Raw genomic sequence first — 19,143 nt, forward strand, 5'->3', positions numbered from 1 at the left:
TACAAGTGGTGTTCCCCAGGGCTCAGTGTTGGGGCCAGTTCTGTTTAATATCTTTATCAGTGATCTGGACGAGGGGATCAAGTGCACCCTCAGTCAGTTTGCAGAGGACACCAAGTTGGGCAGGAGTGTCGATCTGCTGGAGGGCAGGAAGGCCCTGCAGAGGGACCTGGCCAGGCTGGATCGTTGGGCCAGGGCCAACTGTGTGAGGGTCAACAAGGCTCAGTGCCGGGTTCTGCACTTGGGTCACAACCACCCCATGCAACGCTACAGGCTTGGGGAGGAGCGGCTGGGAGCTGCCTGGCGGAAAAGGACCTGGGGGTGTTGGTTGACAGCCTCCTGAACATGAGCCAGCAGTGTGCCCAGGTGGTCAAGGGGGCCAATGGCATCCTGGCTTGTATCAGGAACAGTGTGGCCAGCAGGACCAGGGAGGTGATAGTGCCCCTGTACTCGGCACTGGTGAGGCCGCACCTCGAGTACTGTGTTCAGTGTTGGGCCCCTCACTCCAAGAAGGACATCGAGGTGCTGGAGCATGGCCAGAGGAGGGCAACGAAGTTGGTGAAGGGTCTGGAGCACAAGGCTGGTGAGGAGCGGCTGAGGGAGCTGGGGTTGTTTAGTCTGGAGAAGAGGAGGCTGAGGGGAGACCTTATTGCTCTCTACAACTGCCTGAAAGGAGGTTGTAGCCAGGTGGGGGTTGGTCTCTTCTCCCTAGTAACAAGCGATGGGACGAGAGGAAAGGGCCCCAGGCTGCGCCAGGGGAGGTTTAGGTTGGCTATTAGAAAAAACTTCTTCACTGAAAGGGCAGTCAGGCACTGGCACAGGCTGCCCAGGGAAGGGGTTGAGTCGCCATCCCCGGAAGTGTTTAACAGACGTGTAGATGCGGTGCTTAGGGACATGGTTTAGTGGTGGACTTGGCAGTGCTGGGTTAACGGTTGGACTTGATCTTAAAGGTCTTTTCCAACCTAAATGATTCTATGATTCTGTGATTCTCTGGTAGGGGGAAAGTAGTGCAGAAGAGATCTTCAGGTAATACATGTTCCTTCTGATTACACTGCTGTTTTCCCACCGTTAACTACAGTAGGAGCAGTATGACATTTGCATCCTATGTATTGTCACCTGAAGTGTCCTACATCAGCTATTCTAACGCTTACGTTGTGGAAGATGAACATGTCATGTCTTGACTTCTATAAAGCTATTCTCACAAAGTGTTGAGGAAACATGAACCTACAGCATTCAAACCAGTCTTACTTCATTTTTTAACTGTCTCAAGTGTACCACTTACTGGTTAGCTATCAAAATAAAAAATTCTGTTGAACAATGTTCCTTAAGTTTGTCCTTGATCTGGTTCAGTTCGATGTTTTAATTATCTGGATGATGAAATAAAAATTATGCTTATTAGTTTTACACTGTGCAGAGATTTCGGAGAGAAGTGGTCTGAAAAAAATAGGGTGAAATTCAAGAAGGACAAGGCTGAGGTGATAATACTGCAGTGGTGTTTGACATACATTCTGTTGGGGCAGTGCCAGTTAAGTCCCTTACCTATAGACTAAAGGGTGGACTGAGGTAGGGGACTAGTTAAAGCTAAAAGTTGTCTAGAATGTCTCTTTATACGTGGCATTTTTAATACAAGTTCTATCAGGTATCTCCTGACTGAGATGGTTCAGATGACCCAGTTGTATGAAACAGGTCAGCTCGGAAATCGCTACTTCGCAAAGATGCTGTTGATTAACCAGATATGTAGGGGACCAATAGGTAGACTATTTTTTTTATTATTTTCTTTTTTAATTTGTATTTTCTTAAGCCCTTTGAGTTGGAGAAAACCAAGAATTACAGGATTTATCATAAACTGTTGGTAGTAGACTTTAAGAGTAACTTTATTAGCTGTAACTATAAAATTATATTGAATTGGTGTTCAATCTTAATATGGATAATAAGTTCTTAACAGCTTGGAACCTCTTTCTGACCCATTGATTCCCATTTTTGACCTGGAAAGTTGATGTATTAAGATGTGTTATGGTTTATAAATGGATTTTACAGTATGTGTTCTTTTTATGCATTTTTTTATAATGGAATTTTAGGAATATTTTTCTTGCCACTTCCGATGCACTGTTGTCTACAGTGCTTTAAGAAGGCAGTATGTAAGTATCCATAGCTTTAGAGAACTGAAGACTTCAATGGAGAAGTCTTTGATATTTGTTACACCATTATAATTAATATTTAGAATAGCACTGTAAAACTGCACTGTACTCTCAAAGGTTTATCTCCCACTGCAGAAGCAGTTTAGCTGTTCTCCAGGGAGCTGCTGGACTGCAGCATAGCAATGGCTACCAGTCCACGCAGGCACAGGAGAAGGCTTTCGGCTGCTGGGGGAGCAGGGGGCAGGCGAGGAGGGATTAGAAATTGCCCACCCGTGGTTACACAACAGCAGGGGTTCTGTCAACCATAAAATGGTGCCAGTGCTTTATACTAGACATATTTACAATCCAGAGAGAAACTATATGCTGTGGTTACTTTATGCTTAGGCTGATGATAAAAAATTTTTGGTTTTGTTAAATGTGATTAAGAATACACCTTAGCTGAAACATTTCAAGGGCAACACTGTAGCTGAAGCAGGCTGAGAGTCAAAAGATTTAGGTGTGACTGTTGTCTGTGCAAAACTTTGTTTCGTCCTTTCACAGGTAATGTGGTCTGTCTTCAGTTTTTGTCTAGAAAGAGGACGTGTTCCTCATTTTAAAATCGTGGTGAGTTACTGTTGATGAAGGAAGATCCTGATGCTGTGAGGTGAATTGCTTGAGAAGTTGATGAGCCTATGGTGTGTAACCAAGATAATCTTTATCTTTTAGTAATTGTGGTAATCTGCAAGGACACTTGAAGCTGCGCTCTGGGATTTGATAAATATAGAAGCATGAGTTCAAGACATATTCTCAGAAAAACAAACCTTAATAATGATATTATTTTTAAAGGATTCAGATGTTTGAAATGAGACTGATATCAAATGTTAATAGAGTTGCTTTGTCTTTAAATAAGTTTCATTTCTTTTTTGTACAGCTCCCCCCATACAATGAAACAGTTTCATGTGGTATTAAGTCCACAGGTAAGTTTCATGATGGTAAGAAATCAACATCCATTTTTTTTTTAAACTTAAAGCTTGTGACACTTTCCTTAGATATACTACAACCTCTCTGTAGAACTCATTCAGCAAGTATATATGCGTATATTTGGCAGGTTGGTTTTTTTTTTAAATACCTTTATTGAATGAGATCTGTGAGAGTATTTGAAAATACTGCCTTGAACTTCAGGTAATTAGGGTGGACATGCTTACTCCTCCTTGATTGTGCTACCGTACAATCTTAATGTCTTGCTGAAATATTGTAGGATGTAGCTGTAAAAACGTGGGGGACTGAAGCTTGCTAGAGAACTGAAGAAATAAATAACCAGTGTGGCATTCAAGTGGCCTTCCTGTAAGAGCCATAGCATGAGTGCTTTCTGGCAGTTGCAACCTGAAGACAGCTCTGCAAGCAGTGCTCTGTTCAGTGTTCCCTTTGACTCTTGTTTCTGTCTGGCTCAGCTATTTTTCTGGAAAATCCCCCCGCGCCCCCCCCCCCCCCCCCCCCTTTTTTTTTTCCTTTTGGTGAAAGCATGACTCTTGAGGTAAAAATGCATTACAGAGTTCCCGTTTTAAAGCTGTAACAGTCACACATCTACTCTGTCTCAACCCATACACCTTACAACCTGGCCTAACGTCATAGTTATATAAAGTTAAGTTAGGTAGGAGTTGTCATGTGATCATCCTCTATATAGTTTAACCTGAACTTTCTCGGTATTTTCAGAGGCAGGTAAATTAGCGTTTGACATTTTTCCCTGAACCAGGGGACAGCAAGGAAGCTGAGGCTTACGCAGATGCATGAGAGAGTGATGCAAGTGACATCCAGATCTCCTTCAAAATAATACAAGTGTCTGACTGGACATTTCTCAAAAGTAATTAAGAGGACCAAAATGCACATATTGATGTTTAAGAACATTATGCTTAGCGACTTTGGCTTTGCATTTAAAGGTAAATAAGATAGCTCGTCATAAAGAAGGACAACAGGTCTCATTTGAAAGCAGATGTGCAATATTTCTGAAAATTCAGGAGCTTTTTTTAGTACAAGACCGGTTTTAGGACCCTGAGTAGCCTTAAGTAGGCATTTGAAATGTTCGTTAAAAGGACCATACGGTACGAATTGTCTGATGTTGATGACAGGGGCGTCCAGTCATATATTGCTTTGTCTAACTATGGATTTAAGTTCTGTTCTTTAAGACTGAGATTTTAATGTTCACAAGCCATACAGAAAGTTGGTTTGTACAAATGTTTTTCAGATCATTCCTAGACCCTGAGAGAACCCCTCCCAGCCCTGAGATTAGGTAATGACAGCAAATTAGGTTTTGCCTGAAAAATGTCTTTAACAAGCTTGCACTGTACTGTGCATGCCTATTATCACTGTGATGGCTGCATAAGAAGCTGTGGAAACTAAAATAGCATGCTATGCTTATGCAGAATATTTATAATTATAATGAGATGACACATACTCATCATGTTGTCACTCCCCCCGTAGTCTAATGTTTTTCCTATACTTATCTTCAGTATTTAACTTTATTACGGAATTAGAAGATCTGTTAATACTTACTAGGAATAATCAAATCATGGCTGAAGCTCTAATATGCAGACCTCTGTTCAGACTAATTAGTACCATGTATTCACAGCTTTTGTTATTGTACGTAGACTTTGTCCTTGGCGCATCTGTTGATACTTGTTTCAATATGCATGTCATGCTGTTCATGACAGATCTATCTGTTTCAGTCCATTCAGAAATAGCACTGTGAATGAGATTGAAACAAAGATGCCCAGAAGCAAAGCGGAAAGTCGAAACAAATAGAAAAAGTTACCTCTCATTTTTTTAAAGGAACTTGACACAGTCTTATGGCAAATGAGCTTCTGCCAGTCATCCCATGGACTAACTCTACAGTAGCTACTGGTATTTATTATTCTAATCCTGCTGTAAGGTGTGAAGTTTAATTCCTCAGCTGTAACTTCCTAATTTGTATGTTAAATCCTAGAATATCAGTTATGCTCTTGGCAAGATTTTAGCCTACGATGTTCATGTTGCACTTTCAGCTGCATTACCACTGTGCCATAATTGTAAGGGGTATGTTTTGTTTTCTGTTCCCCACTTGCCCTGAGTTGGCTCTTGTGATTGTCTAGTGTACAATAAGCTGATAAGTTCACCAAAACAGAAGAAAAAATACTGGCTTGGATTATTTTTTTTTTGCTGGGTTAGCTTTCAGTAACGCAAGTGCTGGAAGCTTGCTGGAGCAGAGGAGCAGAACAGGAGTGCGAAACTGAGAACTCTCACTTTTGGCTGCGCTAGACTTAATTCGCCCACGAAGGAAGACATGTTCTTTGTTTTGAAGCAGTTATTATTTTTTTTAAGTATTTTTTAAGTCCCAGGTTATTTTGAATTGGTAGGGATTTGAATTATGTGCCCAGTAATTCATTCATATTGTGGTTGGAGGGTTATTAGGTGTTACCAGCTGTTGCTTGTGCTTTTTACTGTTACAAACGGGAACGAGCTAGCTCTTGGTTCATGCTTGAACTAACAAGTTGCTCCATAAGCAGATGAACTAATGAGGAATCGTTTTGTTGTGGATTTGCGTCCCATATCCCTTAAAACCCATGCCCTGCACTTGCAAGCAAATGAAGCTGTGGCTGGTTTCGAGCTGTGTGTGCCCTGACAGGTCAGCCAGCGTATAGCGCCGATAGCCAGTTAGTGCTGCTGCTAAGCAGTTAGGTGATGCCTGAGATCTCCCAGCCCTTCCCTCTTAAGTGGATATCAGGCAGCAGCTTTCCACCTCCCTGCCTCTAGGCTGCTGATTTTTTTTAGAAGGAATTAAGCCCTCTTTTCCGGTTGGTGATAGCAAGTCAGTGATTGCAGAAGTAGTTGGTGAATGGTGGATTGACTGGCATGGTGCTATAAAATGCTTTCTCATGAGTGTATGGGAGAGGTGCAGAAAATTTGCAATTCAGGCTCTTGTTAACATGATTTAGAGAAATCAGATGTGTATGGAGAGTGTTTCTCTCTCTTTTTTTTTTTTTTTTTAAAGTTTCCTTTAGTTTGACTGGCAGCAAGATTGAAATTGATATGTGAAATGTGTTTACTTCTCTTTTAGTTAGGTTAATAGAGCAAAGCAGAAAGGCAATTAACATCTCTATTATATATCTTTGTTCCTTAATTCATATGTTTGTATTGCACGTGTAACTCGGATCTCAGCACACATTGAATGTTTGCTAGTCTTCATTTGATATTAAAAGATGTATCCTGTACATTCTTGGTTCTTTCACATTTTAGTTTAAAGCTAAAATTTTCATCAGTGGACTTTTCTAGAAAGTATTTGGAGAGTTTCAAAACAGTTATGTTGACAGTTATGTATCAAAACATTCTCCACTAGACTCTGTCCTCACATAGGCTTATTTCCTTAGGTGTGTGATGAATTTTTTTTTCGCCAAAACGCAACACTACCACCACCTCCCCCCCCAAAAAAAACCCCAACCACACCTCATTTTTAATCAGTGTCTGTGGTAGACTTGAAAATATGCATTTGTTGACGTGTCATACATAATGTAAGTTGCACAAAGTTTTTAAAGTTTAGTGGTGTATCCACTTATATTCCTTTGGAAATAGTATCTAGTGTTGTTTCGTTCTCTAGTAACAATCTTAAAAATTTGTAATGTGTTTTTTAGTCCCCCATCTTTGAGGAAACAAAAAATGTTAAAATCAGTGTCTTTGAAACAGTAGCATACATATCATGGAAAGACCTACAAAACTTTTAAGTACTAAAATGTGAGCTTACCTTTAACATTCCTGAGACTGTTTCATTAATATTATCTCTTTATTTGATAGTTATGGAAATAGTTGTAACTAAAGTATTCAGTGTTACTAGTTAGCACGCATGCATTATAAAACTAATTCAGTTCCATGAAATTGCACTACTTTATGACTGACAATATTTTGTGATACTGCAGCCTGCCATGAGAATATTCCTTAGCTTTTCTTTAAAGAGCATGTCAAAGTCCCAGAGTAAATAAAGAAAGAAAAAACCCAACAAAAACCAACCCAAAACAAAAAAACAAACCCAGTCCTGTTCACAAGTTTTTCAGTACTGCTTGTATCTACAAGTTGAACGCTGACTTATGTTGAGGCGTATCTGTTGTTTCTTGTCATAAAATCATAGTCATATATATCATATTCTTATATAGTAATAAATTAAACTGTGATAAAATCAAATAAGATATTGATGAGCCTAGAGTTTCAAAAGCTGTAATTGCAGTGTTTCCATACAATTAAGAAAATAGTTTTCAGTTATTAAGGATTATGATAAATCTTTACACACCAGGAAAAACAAAGCAAACCAACCCCCCAAAAACCAAACTCCACATGTGGAAATTATTTTTAGAAGTTTAACAGGTAAAGGCTTGGATTTTGTAATTGTCAGTGGAAAAGACTGGCTTTAGAAGAAATGCGGAGTTAAATATTGCACCATATTTTATACGCAGTTATCCAGTAATTAACTTGATGTGGAATATTGGTAAAGTCATTGGGCTTTAGTAGTTTTTCTCAACAGGTGAATTGGAATAAATGTTATTTGCAGGAACTGTGCAGTGATTTGGAAAATTTCATACTCTATTTAAGAAAACCTTAATCATACTCTGTTATCTTTAGGAATATCGTGTTTTGAAATGGCCTTCAGGATTGAGATAGAGAATAAGAATTATTTTAGTTTGAGGGAATGTAGTTTGTTTTCTGAGTTGCAGGAAAATATGGGGTTTTTTTTTCTTGATTTTTGTAGCTGTTTGATTAGCCATCATTCACTAACTCAGGTCTGCTTTCTCTTGTCCAGGGGAAGAGTATCAGAGAATTGAATTTGGTGTTAATGAAGTTATTGAGACACAGTCATCCGTACTAAATAACACCGACTACAGTATTTCAAGTACTCTGAATCCTCAGGCTCCAGAATTCATTCTCAGTTGTGCACCTACTCAGAAAGCCCCTGATGATAGCCTCAGTGAAACAAACTACAACTCCATTGACTGCCAGTTCACTGATCCAACCCTCGCTTTGGACAGCGGTTCTAATGCTGAAAACGATGGCTTGTCTGGAGGCCTTGGACAAAGGGAGCGTAAAAAGAAGAAAAAAAGACCTCCTGGATACTACAGTTACTTAGAAGATGTCAGTGATGGCACTGCTCCCCCAGAAGCTCTTGTAAATGGCCATGCAAATTCATCGGGACTAAACAGTATAAGCACGGAGGATACGGAACTGACGGGAGACATACCCTCCCTGGCCACACCAAGGACTTGCAACAGCCCGGACAATTCTGTGGACTTCATTAACGAAGCTGTCTCTGATGATTCTGTTTCTAGCGCACTAGACAATACCAGGACTGCAGGGCAGCCTGAGGTATGCCGTGTTACTAATTCTGAACAGTTTTGCATCCCCTCAGAGACTGGCAGAGATAGCCCTTTAAGGACAGCTGTTGTACAGTCTTATGCTGGTACTGATACTACTGAAAATCTTGGCGTTACTAATGGACAAACACTTGAATCCTCTGGTGAGGACACAGCTGCCAATGGGGTAGAATTGCACACTGTGGAAAGCACTGACTCAGACCAAGCTAAGCCTGAGGAAGCTTCACCTACTACTGAGGCCACAGTCCCGGTTACAGGATCAGTCCCTGTTAATCAGCCTGCAAAATCGTGGGCTAGTCTTTTTCACAATTCCAAGCCCTCTGCTTCCACATCTGTGGTCTATGTTGAGACTAAGTATACCCCTCCTGCCACATCTACTCTGGTCCCTGAAAAACAGGTTGAAGTCAAAGAGGGACCTGTTCCAGTTTCAGAGGATCCTGTAGCCATAAAGATTGCAGGTATAGTTAATACACAGGAGTGGATGTTACACTGGAAGGGTATTAACTCTGCTTGTGAACAGGAGCGTGCGCTATTGGTAGAGAAGATTCCTCTGTTAATGTTCTTAATAACATGACTGTTCAAACACTGCTGTGAAAGATGTAATTTAAATAAGCTACTTTTGTATCCCCCTGAGTAAACTTTCCGGTGAGATATTACCATGTCATCATCCCAGATGTGGTAAAACTATTGCTACTTGTCAAACAGTGTGTTTAAGTGATCTGTGATTTTAAGTAGGCTGGTTGAATTCAGCTGTGCGTTACTGTAGTAGGGAGAACACATTAGAAAAGTTTATTCTGAAAATGGTGTGCTATATTATCTAGTATTTATAATCTTGTAGTGCGTTCCATTACAAGAACAGTATTAATGTATTTATGCCAAAGTAGCTGAAATTCCTGGACCCTTACAGTAGCTTAAGTGTAACGTCTAAATAGATCCTGCTTCAGATATTCTAATTGAGGAAATAGTTTTTGTATTTATTGATTTACTATTTGAGAGGTCTGTCTTTCAAATTTCAAAGAATTATCCGTAACCATTATAAACAATATTATTTTATTCAGTAACAATGCTAGCTATTGCCTGTTCCAAGAATAACCATAAGAAACTCTCCAGAGGGTACCTCAGGGAAGTCAATGCGTGATATAAAGGCTTTGACCGTTGGTCCTGTCATATTTGTGGTTCTAATGAGAAATGCTAGAACGTGCATGAGATTGGTTTTGCAGATTCAGTCGGAAAATATGAAGAAAAATACCCAGTTGGTTGCATTTTCTGTCACTGACTTATGAGTGTTGGAACAAAAATAATTATTTTAAGTCTGTGAAATAGTCTGTATGTAAAAAGGCTTGTGCAAAATCTTGCTATTTATGCTACAGGGTAATTTACAAGTACAATGGCGTTTCGTGTGTGACAGCTTCAAGTCAAAGTTTTCTGCTCTAACCAGAAGCTGACCTGGAGATTCCTATTCAGAATACCCTGAAGTATAGGCCTGCCTCTCATCCCCTCCTTAATAACGGTTTCGTTACTTAAAATTGTCTGTGGAGAGGAAAGCTGTCAGAATAATTCATATTTCTGTGTATTTCTCACTTAGGTGTCACAAACGCAGTTGACCATGTTAAAAAAATGTGTATAAGCAGGTGATTATGGTTCCTGTGAACCCATCCATGTGGAGTATGTTGTGCTCTTAAAATCTTAAGCTATCATTTGGTAATGAATTCTAACTGAAAACTACTTTGTGACAACTGTAAAGCTAGAACTGCTTGCCATAGATGAAAAGGTTTTTTGTTGAATTTGCTTCAGCTTTAAGTTAACTTTCTGGACTTCTACTGTTTCTGTACTATTTTTTGCCACCAGGTGGGAGCAGAGCTTTTTATTTTGTCTTTAATGTATTAAAATAGCAATATAATTTTTGTACAGTTTTCTTCTGCACCTTCACTATTAGCTAGCTGTTTTTGCAGAGGAATAATCTGAGTATAGTTCCTTTTCCAGTGGAAAAGAATTCATCTTCTCCTTGCAGCCGATTTAGGTAGGAGTTACATTGCTGCAATTCCTGTTAATTCAGGTGCTGCTGATTGCGGTATGAAACGTTTGCTTGAAGAGCTGAATGCCATGGTGTCGGTGCTTTGCTCTGTGGAAAAAGGCGACTTTCTTCATTGTCTGTTCTTTTTTTTAATATTCTCTGTCCTGTTTGGGAAATGGGTACATTAGTGCTTTGTTTGTATACCCACACTCAAAAATATGTTACCCGAGTTTCAATTTATGATTTCTGGACAGATCATTTGCTCCTTTCCATATGTATTTCATTTCAAATCTTCTGCCTAGGTTAACGTCATTGTATAAGGGTATATAGCAATCCTGTATGTTTTTCATAGTTAGCTGCTGATCGTGTTCCTTGTTTTCTTTGCGGCTGAGTTGAGATCCCGTTGTTTGATTCGCTGGGAATTCACCAGTTTCAACTCATGCCAATGGGATTGAATTTTTGACCACAAGTGCCATAGGGTGCTAAACACAGGCAAAATCTAAAGTATCTTGAGTTTAGCAAGCAAAATTAGCAAGTCTTTTGACTTAACGTTGGAGCTCTGAGGCCCTTCTGTACAGTTTTTATTTAGAACATGTGCTCAGGACACAAGAAGGTAAGTTACTTTTCCAGGGACAAACTGCTGGATTGTGTCTTAATTTCACCTGTTATTACAAGGGAGGTTAATGATTCACAGGCACCTTGAAGATAGTTTAATGCTACTTGATTCAGCCTGCAAAGGTCTGGGGTTTCTTAGTCCTCAAATGTAAACGAAAGCTACAAAAGATAAAGAGATGAAGATCAGGACTAGAAAATAAATAAAACAAACACATTTCCTGTTAACCTTGATGAGAAAAAAAATACTGAAGAGTTAATTTTAGCAAGTGGCTAAGGTGTGTGGCGAGAAGCTTTACTGGCAACAGTAGCGAGCAAGTTAAAGGAACTTCTGAAGCAAACTGTGACCCGTTGGTGTTAATTTGGCGAAACTCCAGGCAGATAACATCAGAATGGTAGAGAAGTACAGGTACAGCGCTTGCATATTTAGACAGGGACAACCGTACTAATTACACACCTTAGCCTAATTTAGATGCTAGGACAAACATCTTAATAATTCGTTTCTAGGGGATAGTAAGGTTATAAATGGTCTGTATTTGTAAAAAATATGACTCTCAGGCTTCGCTTGCTGTGTTTCACAGGTAATACCCTCTGAGGCGTGCCCTGAGGATAGTTAATAATGCCTTATATAATGTTCTAGGTAAGCTAGGGAAATCAGTGATTGGAAAACTAGCTATTCTAGTCTTTAACTGTTCTTGGTGACTTCAGAAAAGATTTCAACAGGAGAATCTAAAAAGATTTTCTGAATCATGTTTTGTTGCAGTGTTTTCATTGTGGATGATGGAATTAACAGTGCATGTAAAATTTGCTTACAGCAGGCAGAATTTCAGATGAAGAACACAAAACATTTAAGATCTGACTAAAGCTGGAATGATTTCAAATTAGTAGGAGAGGAATCCAATAAATGCAAGTATAGAGGGATACACCAGAACAGAAATCAAATGCAAGCATACAGTATGAAAAACAAGTGGTTGGTAATAGTACTAGAGAATAAAAGGATCTGGAAGTTGTAGGGAGTTGATAAGTGTCCTTAGTAAAGCTGTAGGTGACTAAGTTTTATTTCCACTGTGTGTTAATAGCGATTTACATGGAAAAGATGGAAGATAACTATGATTCTGTAGTTGCTGTTGAGGACTCGATGAAAATGCCAGTCTTTGGGCATTACTTCTCAAGGAAGATGTAATAGTGCAGCAGAGAAAACAGAAGTATGATTTGAAAACTGTACTCTTTTGGCAAACATGGAAAATTTGGGTTTACTTTGTCTCAGATGAGAGTGTTCACAGATGTAACTTCAAGTATGTAAAACAAATTCATAAAGAAGGTGGCAATTTGCTGCTCTCCCAAGACTGTAGTGAACAAGACAAGAATTACTTAGTTTAATTTGTAAAAAAGCTGTTTCAACGTTACGTAGTCGAAAAATTTTTCTTATTGGTAAAGCTAGGTAAGCACTAGAGCAATTAGTTGTGGCATGGAGGCATGGAAGGTTTGGGGGTTTTAGCCTGTTGTACTATCCAACTGCGTTCTTGCAGGAACTGATTTCGTGTAGGGTTATCCAGCAGGGCTGTCCTGGCGCTTTTTATCATTGTCCAGATTTGAAGAAAGAGCTGAGTGACATACATAATATTTGCCAAATAATGGTCTAAGGAAAGACCTTGTAACGTGTATTTTTTCAGCATGGAGACCATATCCATGTGGTTTCTCTTTCGTTAAACTTTGGATTTGCATGGGTTGGGGAATTACAGTTTTGTTTGGTTTTTTTGTTTTTAAGTTTGACAGGTATTTGTACTAACACCACCTAGTGAATGAACTTCAGCAAAATGTTTTCTGTTTACCAACAGAAATTTCTGAACATAGTATTGTTCTAGATATGTTTTCAAATCAGTCTTCACAATTCATTATCCACCAAACGTGAATTCTTTCTGGTTAGCAACACGTGCTTTATAATAGGTTTTGAAGTTTTAAGAAGGTTTTCTCATGGTTCTAAGTATGTTTTTCTTCTGATACTTTTGTGAAAGTTCTTTTAGTTATTGTGTAAATGTTGGATATGAGGTGAAAATGTGGTATTGAATGTAATTGCTGTACACAAAAATAATTCTTTCTGTTAAAAGAAACAAAGCTCACTGTAATTGCTCTAGACATTGTTTACAAAGCAGTTTTATGACCACAAGAGGATGCTAAAGTTCCTAATAATATTTTTATTTAGTCTGATAGAAAAATGGGGAAAAATACAGTTAACATAAAAAGTTACTGATGGACATTAAAAATAAATACTTATTTCATTATTTTTATCCTAATTTCCAACAATGCTTAGTTATATTAAAGAAGGATTTTATGTGTGCACAACACGTTTCAAACTTTGCTGCATTAACAATATATTCTGAAATACTTGAGCATTAATGGTTTAATAACAAATATATTTCAACACTTGCAGAAGGATTTTCATCTGCATCTGTGCTAGGTACTAACACCTTCCCTTTTACATCTTTTTGCTCTCTGTCCCTTCAGGTCTCAGGCTCTTTATGTAATAGAGGACTGATTTAAATATTTTCTATTTTATGGCATGTTTTTATTTGGTTAGAACAGGTGTTATCAGCAGGAGGTATGGTCTTACAGGTAAATAAATAGTTTGGAAGTAGGAGGACATGGATTGTGTTTGCAATTCTGCCACCTTCTCTGCTCAGTGATGGCTTTGTGCCTCTGCTTTTCCACCTGTGTCATGTTGTCTTGTCTGTTCAGGTAGTCCTTCTAGTGAATAGCTCAAACTCTTATGTTTATGCAGTGTAGCATGTAAGGGCTTTAGAAGCCCTCACATTTATTATAAAAATAAATAACCCCCTTGGTAGACAATTGCTATGTTTATTTGCATTTTTTAATTTTGTCTTGTATACCTCTTGTCCTTATTTTGCAAATTTAAAATACACTAGATCCAATATTTTCCTTAAACAGTTTTTATTTAGGTGCCTAAATAACAGGCCAGACTTCCTGGAAAAACTCCCCCCATTGCTCTCGGGTTCATAACTGAAACAGACTTATTTATGTGCAGTGGTTTCTAATTTTTAAACTTGGGCCATTGCTGAAGTTTTTGAAAGCAGGAAAACAGTAGGCATGATATTATATAAGCCTGTTATCTTGTAGATTTTGGAAGTCTTAAACCAGTAAATAAAACATACTGTTCAGAAGACCACATTACCATCTGTCTGTCCTGTTTGCACTAAGATATTTTTGTTGTAAGGTAGTGTATCTTGAAGCTAGTAAACTGAGACTCTGTGTCAGCTTCATCTCTCTTCAAAGCAGAAGAATTTGGGAAATACTTTATAAAATTGGTGGCAAGGGATTACAGCTAATGGGAACTCATGTCTATATATGTATCTATGTAAATAAAAGTACCTAATTTTAGTAAAACAAAAATAAAACCGAATAGGTCTTCTCAGTTTTGAAATGACAATGGTTAGTTTTTGTACCAGCATCCTCCTGACCCAAATTCCAGGATGTCTTTAGTTGAAGAAGTATGTCTGATTTGAAATATGAGCGGTGTTCAGATGGAGTGAAAATGATTTGCTGAAGTTTCTGGGAATCTTGTTAATAGATTTGAATTATTTTGTAATGCGTCAACAGGTATTTGTTTTGATGGATAACGTGTGCATTTTGTTGATGCTCAATTGACTGTTTCTCATTCTGCAGAAATACTGGAAAATGTAAGACTAATACATAAACCAGTGTCTTTGCAACCGCGAGGGCTGATCAACAAAGGAAACTGGTGCTACATCAATGCTGTATCCTTACCTTGGAAAAAATTAATACACTTAAGTTAAAATTTGTATATTTTATCTGTCAAAGTTTTTCTGGATTATTCTGGTAAGTATTTTATAAAAGTGTTTGTCTTCGCATATCCTACTACTGTGGTTAAAATGTTTAAGGGCAGCATCTAGAAACCCAGGGGTGTTTTGGATCATTGAACCTTGCGTCCAGGGTTCCCCTGCAGCTGGTTGCACAATCCTGTTTGCAGTTTGTCTCTTAGCTCTGTCAAAATATTTCAGAACTGTAACTTTCTCTTGACTGAAAACCTTCTTGTAATTTCTAGTTATGTTTACTCATGACTCTTTGTGCATCAGCTTAAGTGGTTATTTCTGTTTTGTACCTGAAGTAATTATTCTTACTCTTAGGCTTTGTTTTGGCAATTTGGTAAGCGGATCATTGGGATTTCTGTTGAGCAGGCTGTCGCTATTGTATCATCTCTGTAAATGCAGTGTTTAAAATAATCCTTTTGCAATGGGATGGAAGATTAGCTCGCTTTTAATGTATTAGAATTGTATTCCCCTGCAAAAGTAACTTTTACCTTGGGTAGCAGAAATCTTCCTTCTTCAGTGCCGTATTATGATAGTTTTATTAATAATTTGTTTATTAATATAGCTGTATCTCTTATGTTAGCAATGGCTCACTGCAAGTGACAATTAGGATGCTTTTATTTTAACTGCTAGTACTGCTAGTGAAAAATATTAAGACTAATTTCAAGACTGATCATTGTAGAACCTAATAACCAATTTTCAGACCAGTGATTCTGCTTTAAACATCAGCTTTTAGCTTACATAACCAGTTCTGCACTCACCTGTTTGTATATTTTTTCAGTCTTAAAATGTTACATGGGAATTTGTTACTCAATTTTTGCGCACTGTAAGAATCAAGTTAATATATCTCTGTAGCTCTTGAGATCGCTGCCTTTCTTGTCATTTCCCTGCCCCTCCAGGCTTTTAACAAATTTCCTCCGTTCACTGTTCTTGCCAGGTAGCATGGATTTTGCTGTTTTTAAAGTATTTTCTCCCAACATTCACTGTAGTTTTACTGGTTACTCCAGACTCTTCTTTACACTGCAGAATATTTCACATCACAGCGGGATTTTTTGGTTTGGTTATGGAGGTGAATCATCACCTTTAAGTTAAAGTCTGTCAGCTGGCTTCTTCCATTCTTTTCAGAAAATACGTTACAGGTTATCACTTGCAAATTTTCAAATTAATTTTAAAAAGTCTTTCCTATGAAAGTTCTTTTCATCTCCTGCTCCTAGACTAAATGTTTCCTTCCCCTTCAATTAAAGTTTTTGACATTATTAAAATGTCAGTGAAATCACTGCATGTTACAAGATGCTGGGTTTTTTATTATAACTTCTGTACATTATTAGTTAATGTTGTGATAAAAGTCTATTTTTGAATATTTGGTTAATATGCAGATTACATTTTCTGAGTATTTCCTTAATGCCACTGCATAGACCCTGCAAGCCTTGGTTGCTTGCCCTCCAATGTATCATTTAATGAAGTCCATTCCAATGTATTCAAAATCACAGCGGCCGTGTACCTCAACACCAATGATAGACAGTTTGTAAGTAGCTTGTTTAAAAATAAAAAAATAATTAAAAAAAAAAAAATCTGTGATGTGACTAAGCTCATTCAGAAGTCTCTAACAGATGATTGTTTACTGCAATTTTTGAAAGCTGATATGTATCCAGAAGTCTTTTTTTGTGTGTTTTTTGGTGATACATGGCTTTTATAATGAGCTTGGTACTTTACAATTGCTTGAGTGGTCAAGGAAGATACTTCCTGTTGCCTGAGGAATATCAGTTTTAAATAGTGTTTAATATGCAAAAATGAGGTGCGAGAGCTGCAAGAGCTAACCTAACCCCTTGGTTTCATTAGCAATGATCAGGTTAATTTTGATGTCTGAACTTTACTCAGATTTCATTATGATATTCTTTGATTATTTTTTTTTTTTGGCAGTCAGTAATGACAAAGATCTAATTTTATTATTTGTCCTTCTAAGTCTTAACTTGCTGCTCATGCCTAGTTGTTCCTTCCATTCTGTTTCAGTGTTCGTTTAATGAATGAGTTCACTAATATGCCTGTACCTCCTAAAGCAAAACAAGGTGAGTAGGAATAGGGAGAGAAAAGTCTTAAAATCGTGAGAAGGCTTTGGGGTAAGGATCCACATTGCGTGATGTACTTCAGACCCTTAAATAACGGTGCTTGATCCCCTTCGTGGCTCTTAGGACTTTGGGGGTTTCTTGATATCTTAAAAAGTTGCTGTTGCTTTTCTGTCAGTGTTACGCTTGTTCTTATTGGTGATTCATGTCAGGAAGTCATAGGTGTTGCACCTTACATTTTTTCTTCTATCTGGTAGACCAAATGTACAAGTGCAGGAAGAATAGTTTTTGTTGAAGGTTAGCTTAATTGTTAAGATGTCTCCTGAGAACAGGCCCTTTCTAACAAACTCCTTTGATATTTACTGTGTTTTACTCTGCTTCCTTCCTTACGTATTTCCAGCTGTTTGGTTTATCAACCTGCTCAATTCTATCATTCTTCCTTAAACACTCACATTCATTTGGAACAAAATGGGGCCATGATAGGGCTCTTTAGCAGTTAGAGATTGCCTGCAGGCATGTTATCATGGCTTTTAATTCCTCCCCATCCTATGCACTATTTCAGTGTGAAAACTTTAGAAGTGTATGATTCTTGCTCATACGTGTTGAGGATCAATGATGATTACGTGGTGAGGAACAGAACATTTTTTTGATGCAAAAAAATGATCTTGTTTCATTTTTTTAATCGCTGAAGCAAACTTGTTGCATTACAAACTTATAGAAATAAAAAAAAAACAGTTTCAGGAATGTGTTTATGTAACATTATAGCAGATCACTAGGAACTGGTTGTTCCAGTGATTTCCAAACAGTTCAGACATTTCTGTGGTTTGCTGCTTAAGTTTTGTTTCTGTAAAACAAATCTTACTGTCTTATGCAACTTATTATACTTCTAGGTCATTTTATTGTATTGTGTAGTTTTGAAATATGGTTTCTGAGGCCTTGTATTGCCTGTAGGTTGAACATTCTGTCAAACTATCTTGTTTGTGTTTTGTTTTTTCTGCAGTGAGGAAAGTGATCTATTAGAATTACATATATGTGGAAGATTTAAGGAAGTGTTCTTTGAATACAAAAGTAGTACAAAAATTTAAATAGAACTAGAATTGTTGTTTTATGATGGCTGTGGATATTCTTGTTACTCTCCAGAGTGTTGACAATAAAAAGAGAGTACTAACTTTTCCAGACCATCTGTAAGTCTGCATAGGGTGATGTAAGATGTTTTTAAAAAAATGTTTACAGATAAGAGTCGTATCTTAGGAATTCTGAGCTTGAGTCACTAAAATTGTAATAAAACTATTAATAAAAAACAATTTTGGATTCCAAAATCTAGTGATGTATGAAGAGGGTGTTAAAGTGTAATGTAGAAAACCTCCTAAATGTTGTTATTTATACCTACTTCTCTTTGCCTTGCAGCTTTAGGTGATAAAATTGTGAGAGACATCCGACCAGGAGCTGCCTTTGAACCTACATACATTTATAGACTTTTGACAGTTATAAAGTCAAGTCTGTCAGAAAAGGTGCGACTTACAAATCTTTGACTTCTGTAATTGCGTTGCAAGGCAGGCGCTGTCGTTAAAACAATGTAAAGCCATACATCAGGTTCTGTGCCTAAAGATTACTAAAATCAATTAGTTGATAGCTCATTATTATGAAGCTAGACTGTCCTGGGACTTAAATTACAGGAAGATGTTAATTATAAGTTTGGCAGTTTGATATGTCAGAATAATGAAAAAATTATGATTGGAATGGAACATCTCTTCTTTATAAAGAAGATACCTATTGATTTATATTTAAGAAATGAGCAGTTGTTCGTTTCTGCTTGGGATTCAGCTTGGAATGGTTGAATGTCCACAGAGACTGCAAAATACTATTTCAGGTTTGGTTTCAATTTAAAGAAAAGATAATAGATCAAACCATCTTTTGATTTGGCATTGGTTTGACAGCAGCTTTTAATAGTACTTTTAAAAGAAATAGAAAAAAAAAATCATCAACTTGCATGTTAAATCAAATTTGTATTGAGAAGAATGCAGAAATTCTTGTATCCAGGTCAAGCTTATGTGTGTACTTGCTGTTTATGGCAGGTTAACAATTAATGTGTAGGTTCTTTTTGAACTG

General features: G+C 37.7%; 1 protein-coding gene across 7 annotated transcripts in view; it reads left to right on the forward strand.

The window, feature by feature from the left end:
• The window catches only part of USP10 (ubiquitin specific peptidase 10), a 58,038-nt gene that overhangs the window by 22,779 nt on the left and 16,116 nt on the right, over nucleotides 1-19,143 (forward strand). For 5 of the 7 annotated variants that reach the window (XR_014229046.1, XM_082320296.1, XM_082320297.1 and 2 more), the window contains exons 3-8: nucleotides 3,046-3,091; nucleotides 7,933-8,958; nucleotides 14,808-14,899; nucleotides 16,387-16,496; nucleotides 16,982-17,037; nucleotides 18,442-18,545. Coding sequence is in view for 6 of the 7 variants with exons in the window: in XM_082320296.1 (XP_082176422.1) it covers nucleotides 3,046-3,091; nucleotides 7,933-8,958; nucleotides 14,808-14,899; nucleotides 16,387-16,496; nucleotides 16,982-17,037; nucleotides 18,442-18,545 (1,434 nt within the window). In the remaining variant the exon portion in view is untranslated. Of the gene's footprint in view, nucleotides 1-2,773; nucleotides 2,810-3,045; nucleotides 3,092-7,932; nucleotides 8,959-14,807; nucleotides 14,900-16,386; nucleotides 16,497-16,981; nucleotides 17,038-18,441; nucleotides 18,546-19,143 lie in introns of those variants that run through there. The other 2 variants (XM_082320298.1, XM_082320300.1) reach the window with 2 other exon arrangements.

Source organism: Platalea leucorodia (genome assembly GCF_965183815.1).
Source record: "Platalea leucorodia genome assembly, chromosome: 8".
In the NCBI taxonomy this organism is placed as follows: Eukaryota; Metazoa; Chordata; class Aves; order Pelecaniformes; family Threskiornithidae; genus Platalea; species Platalea leucorodia.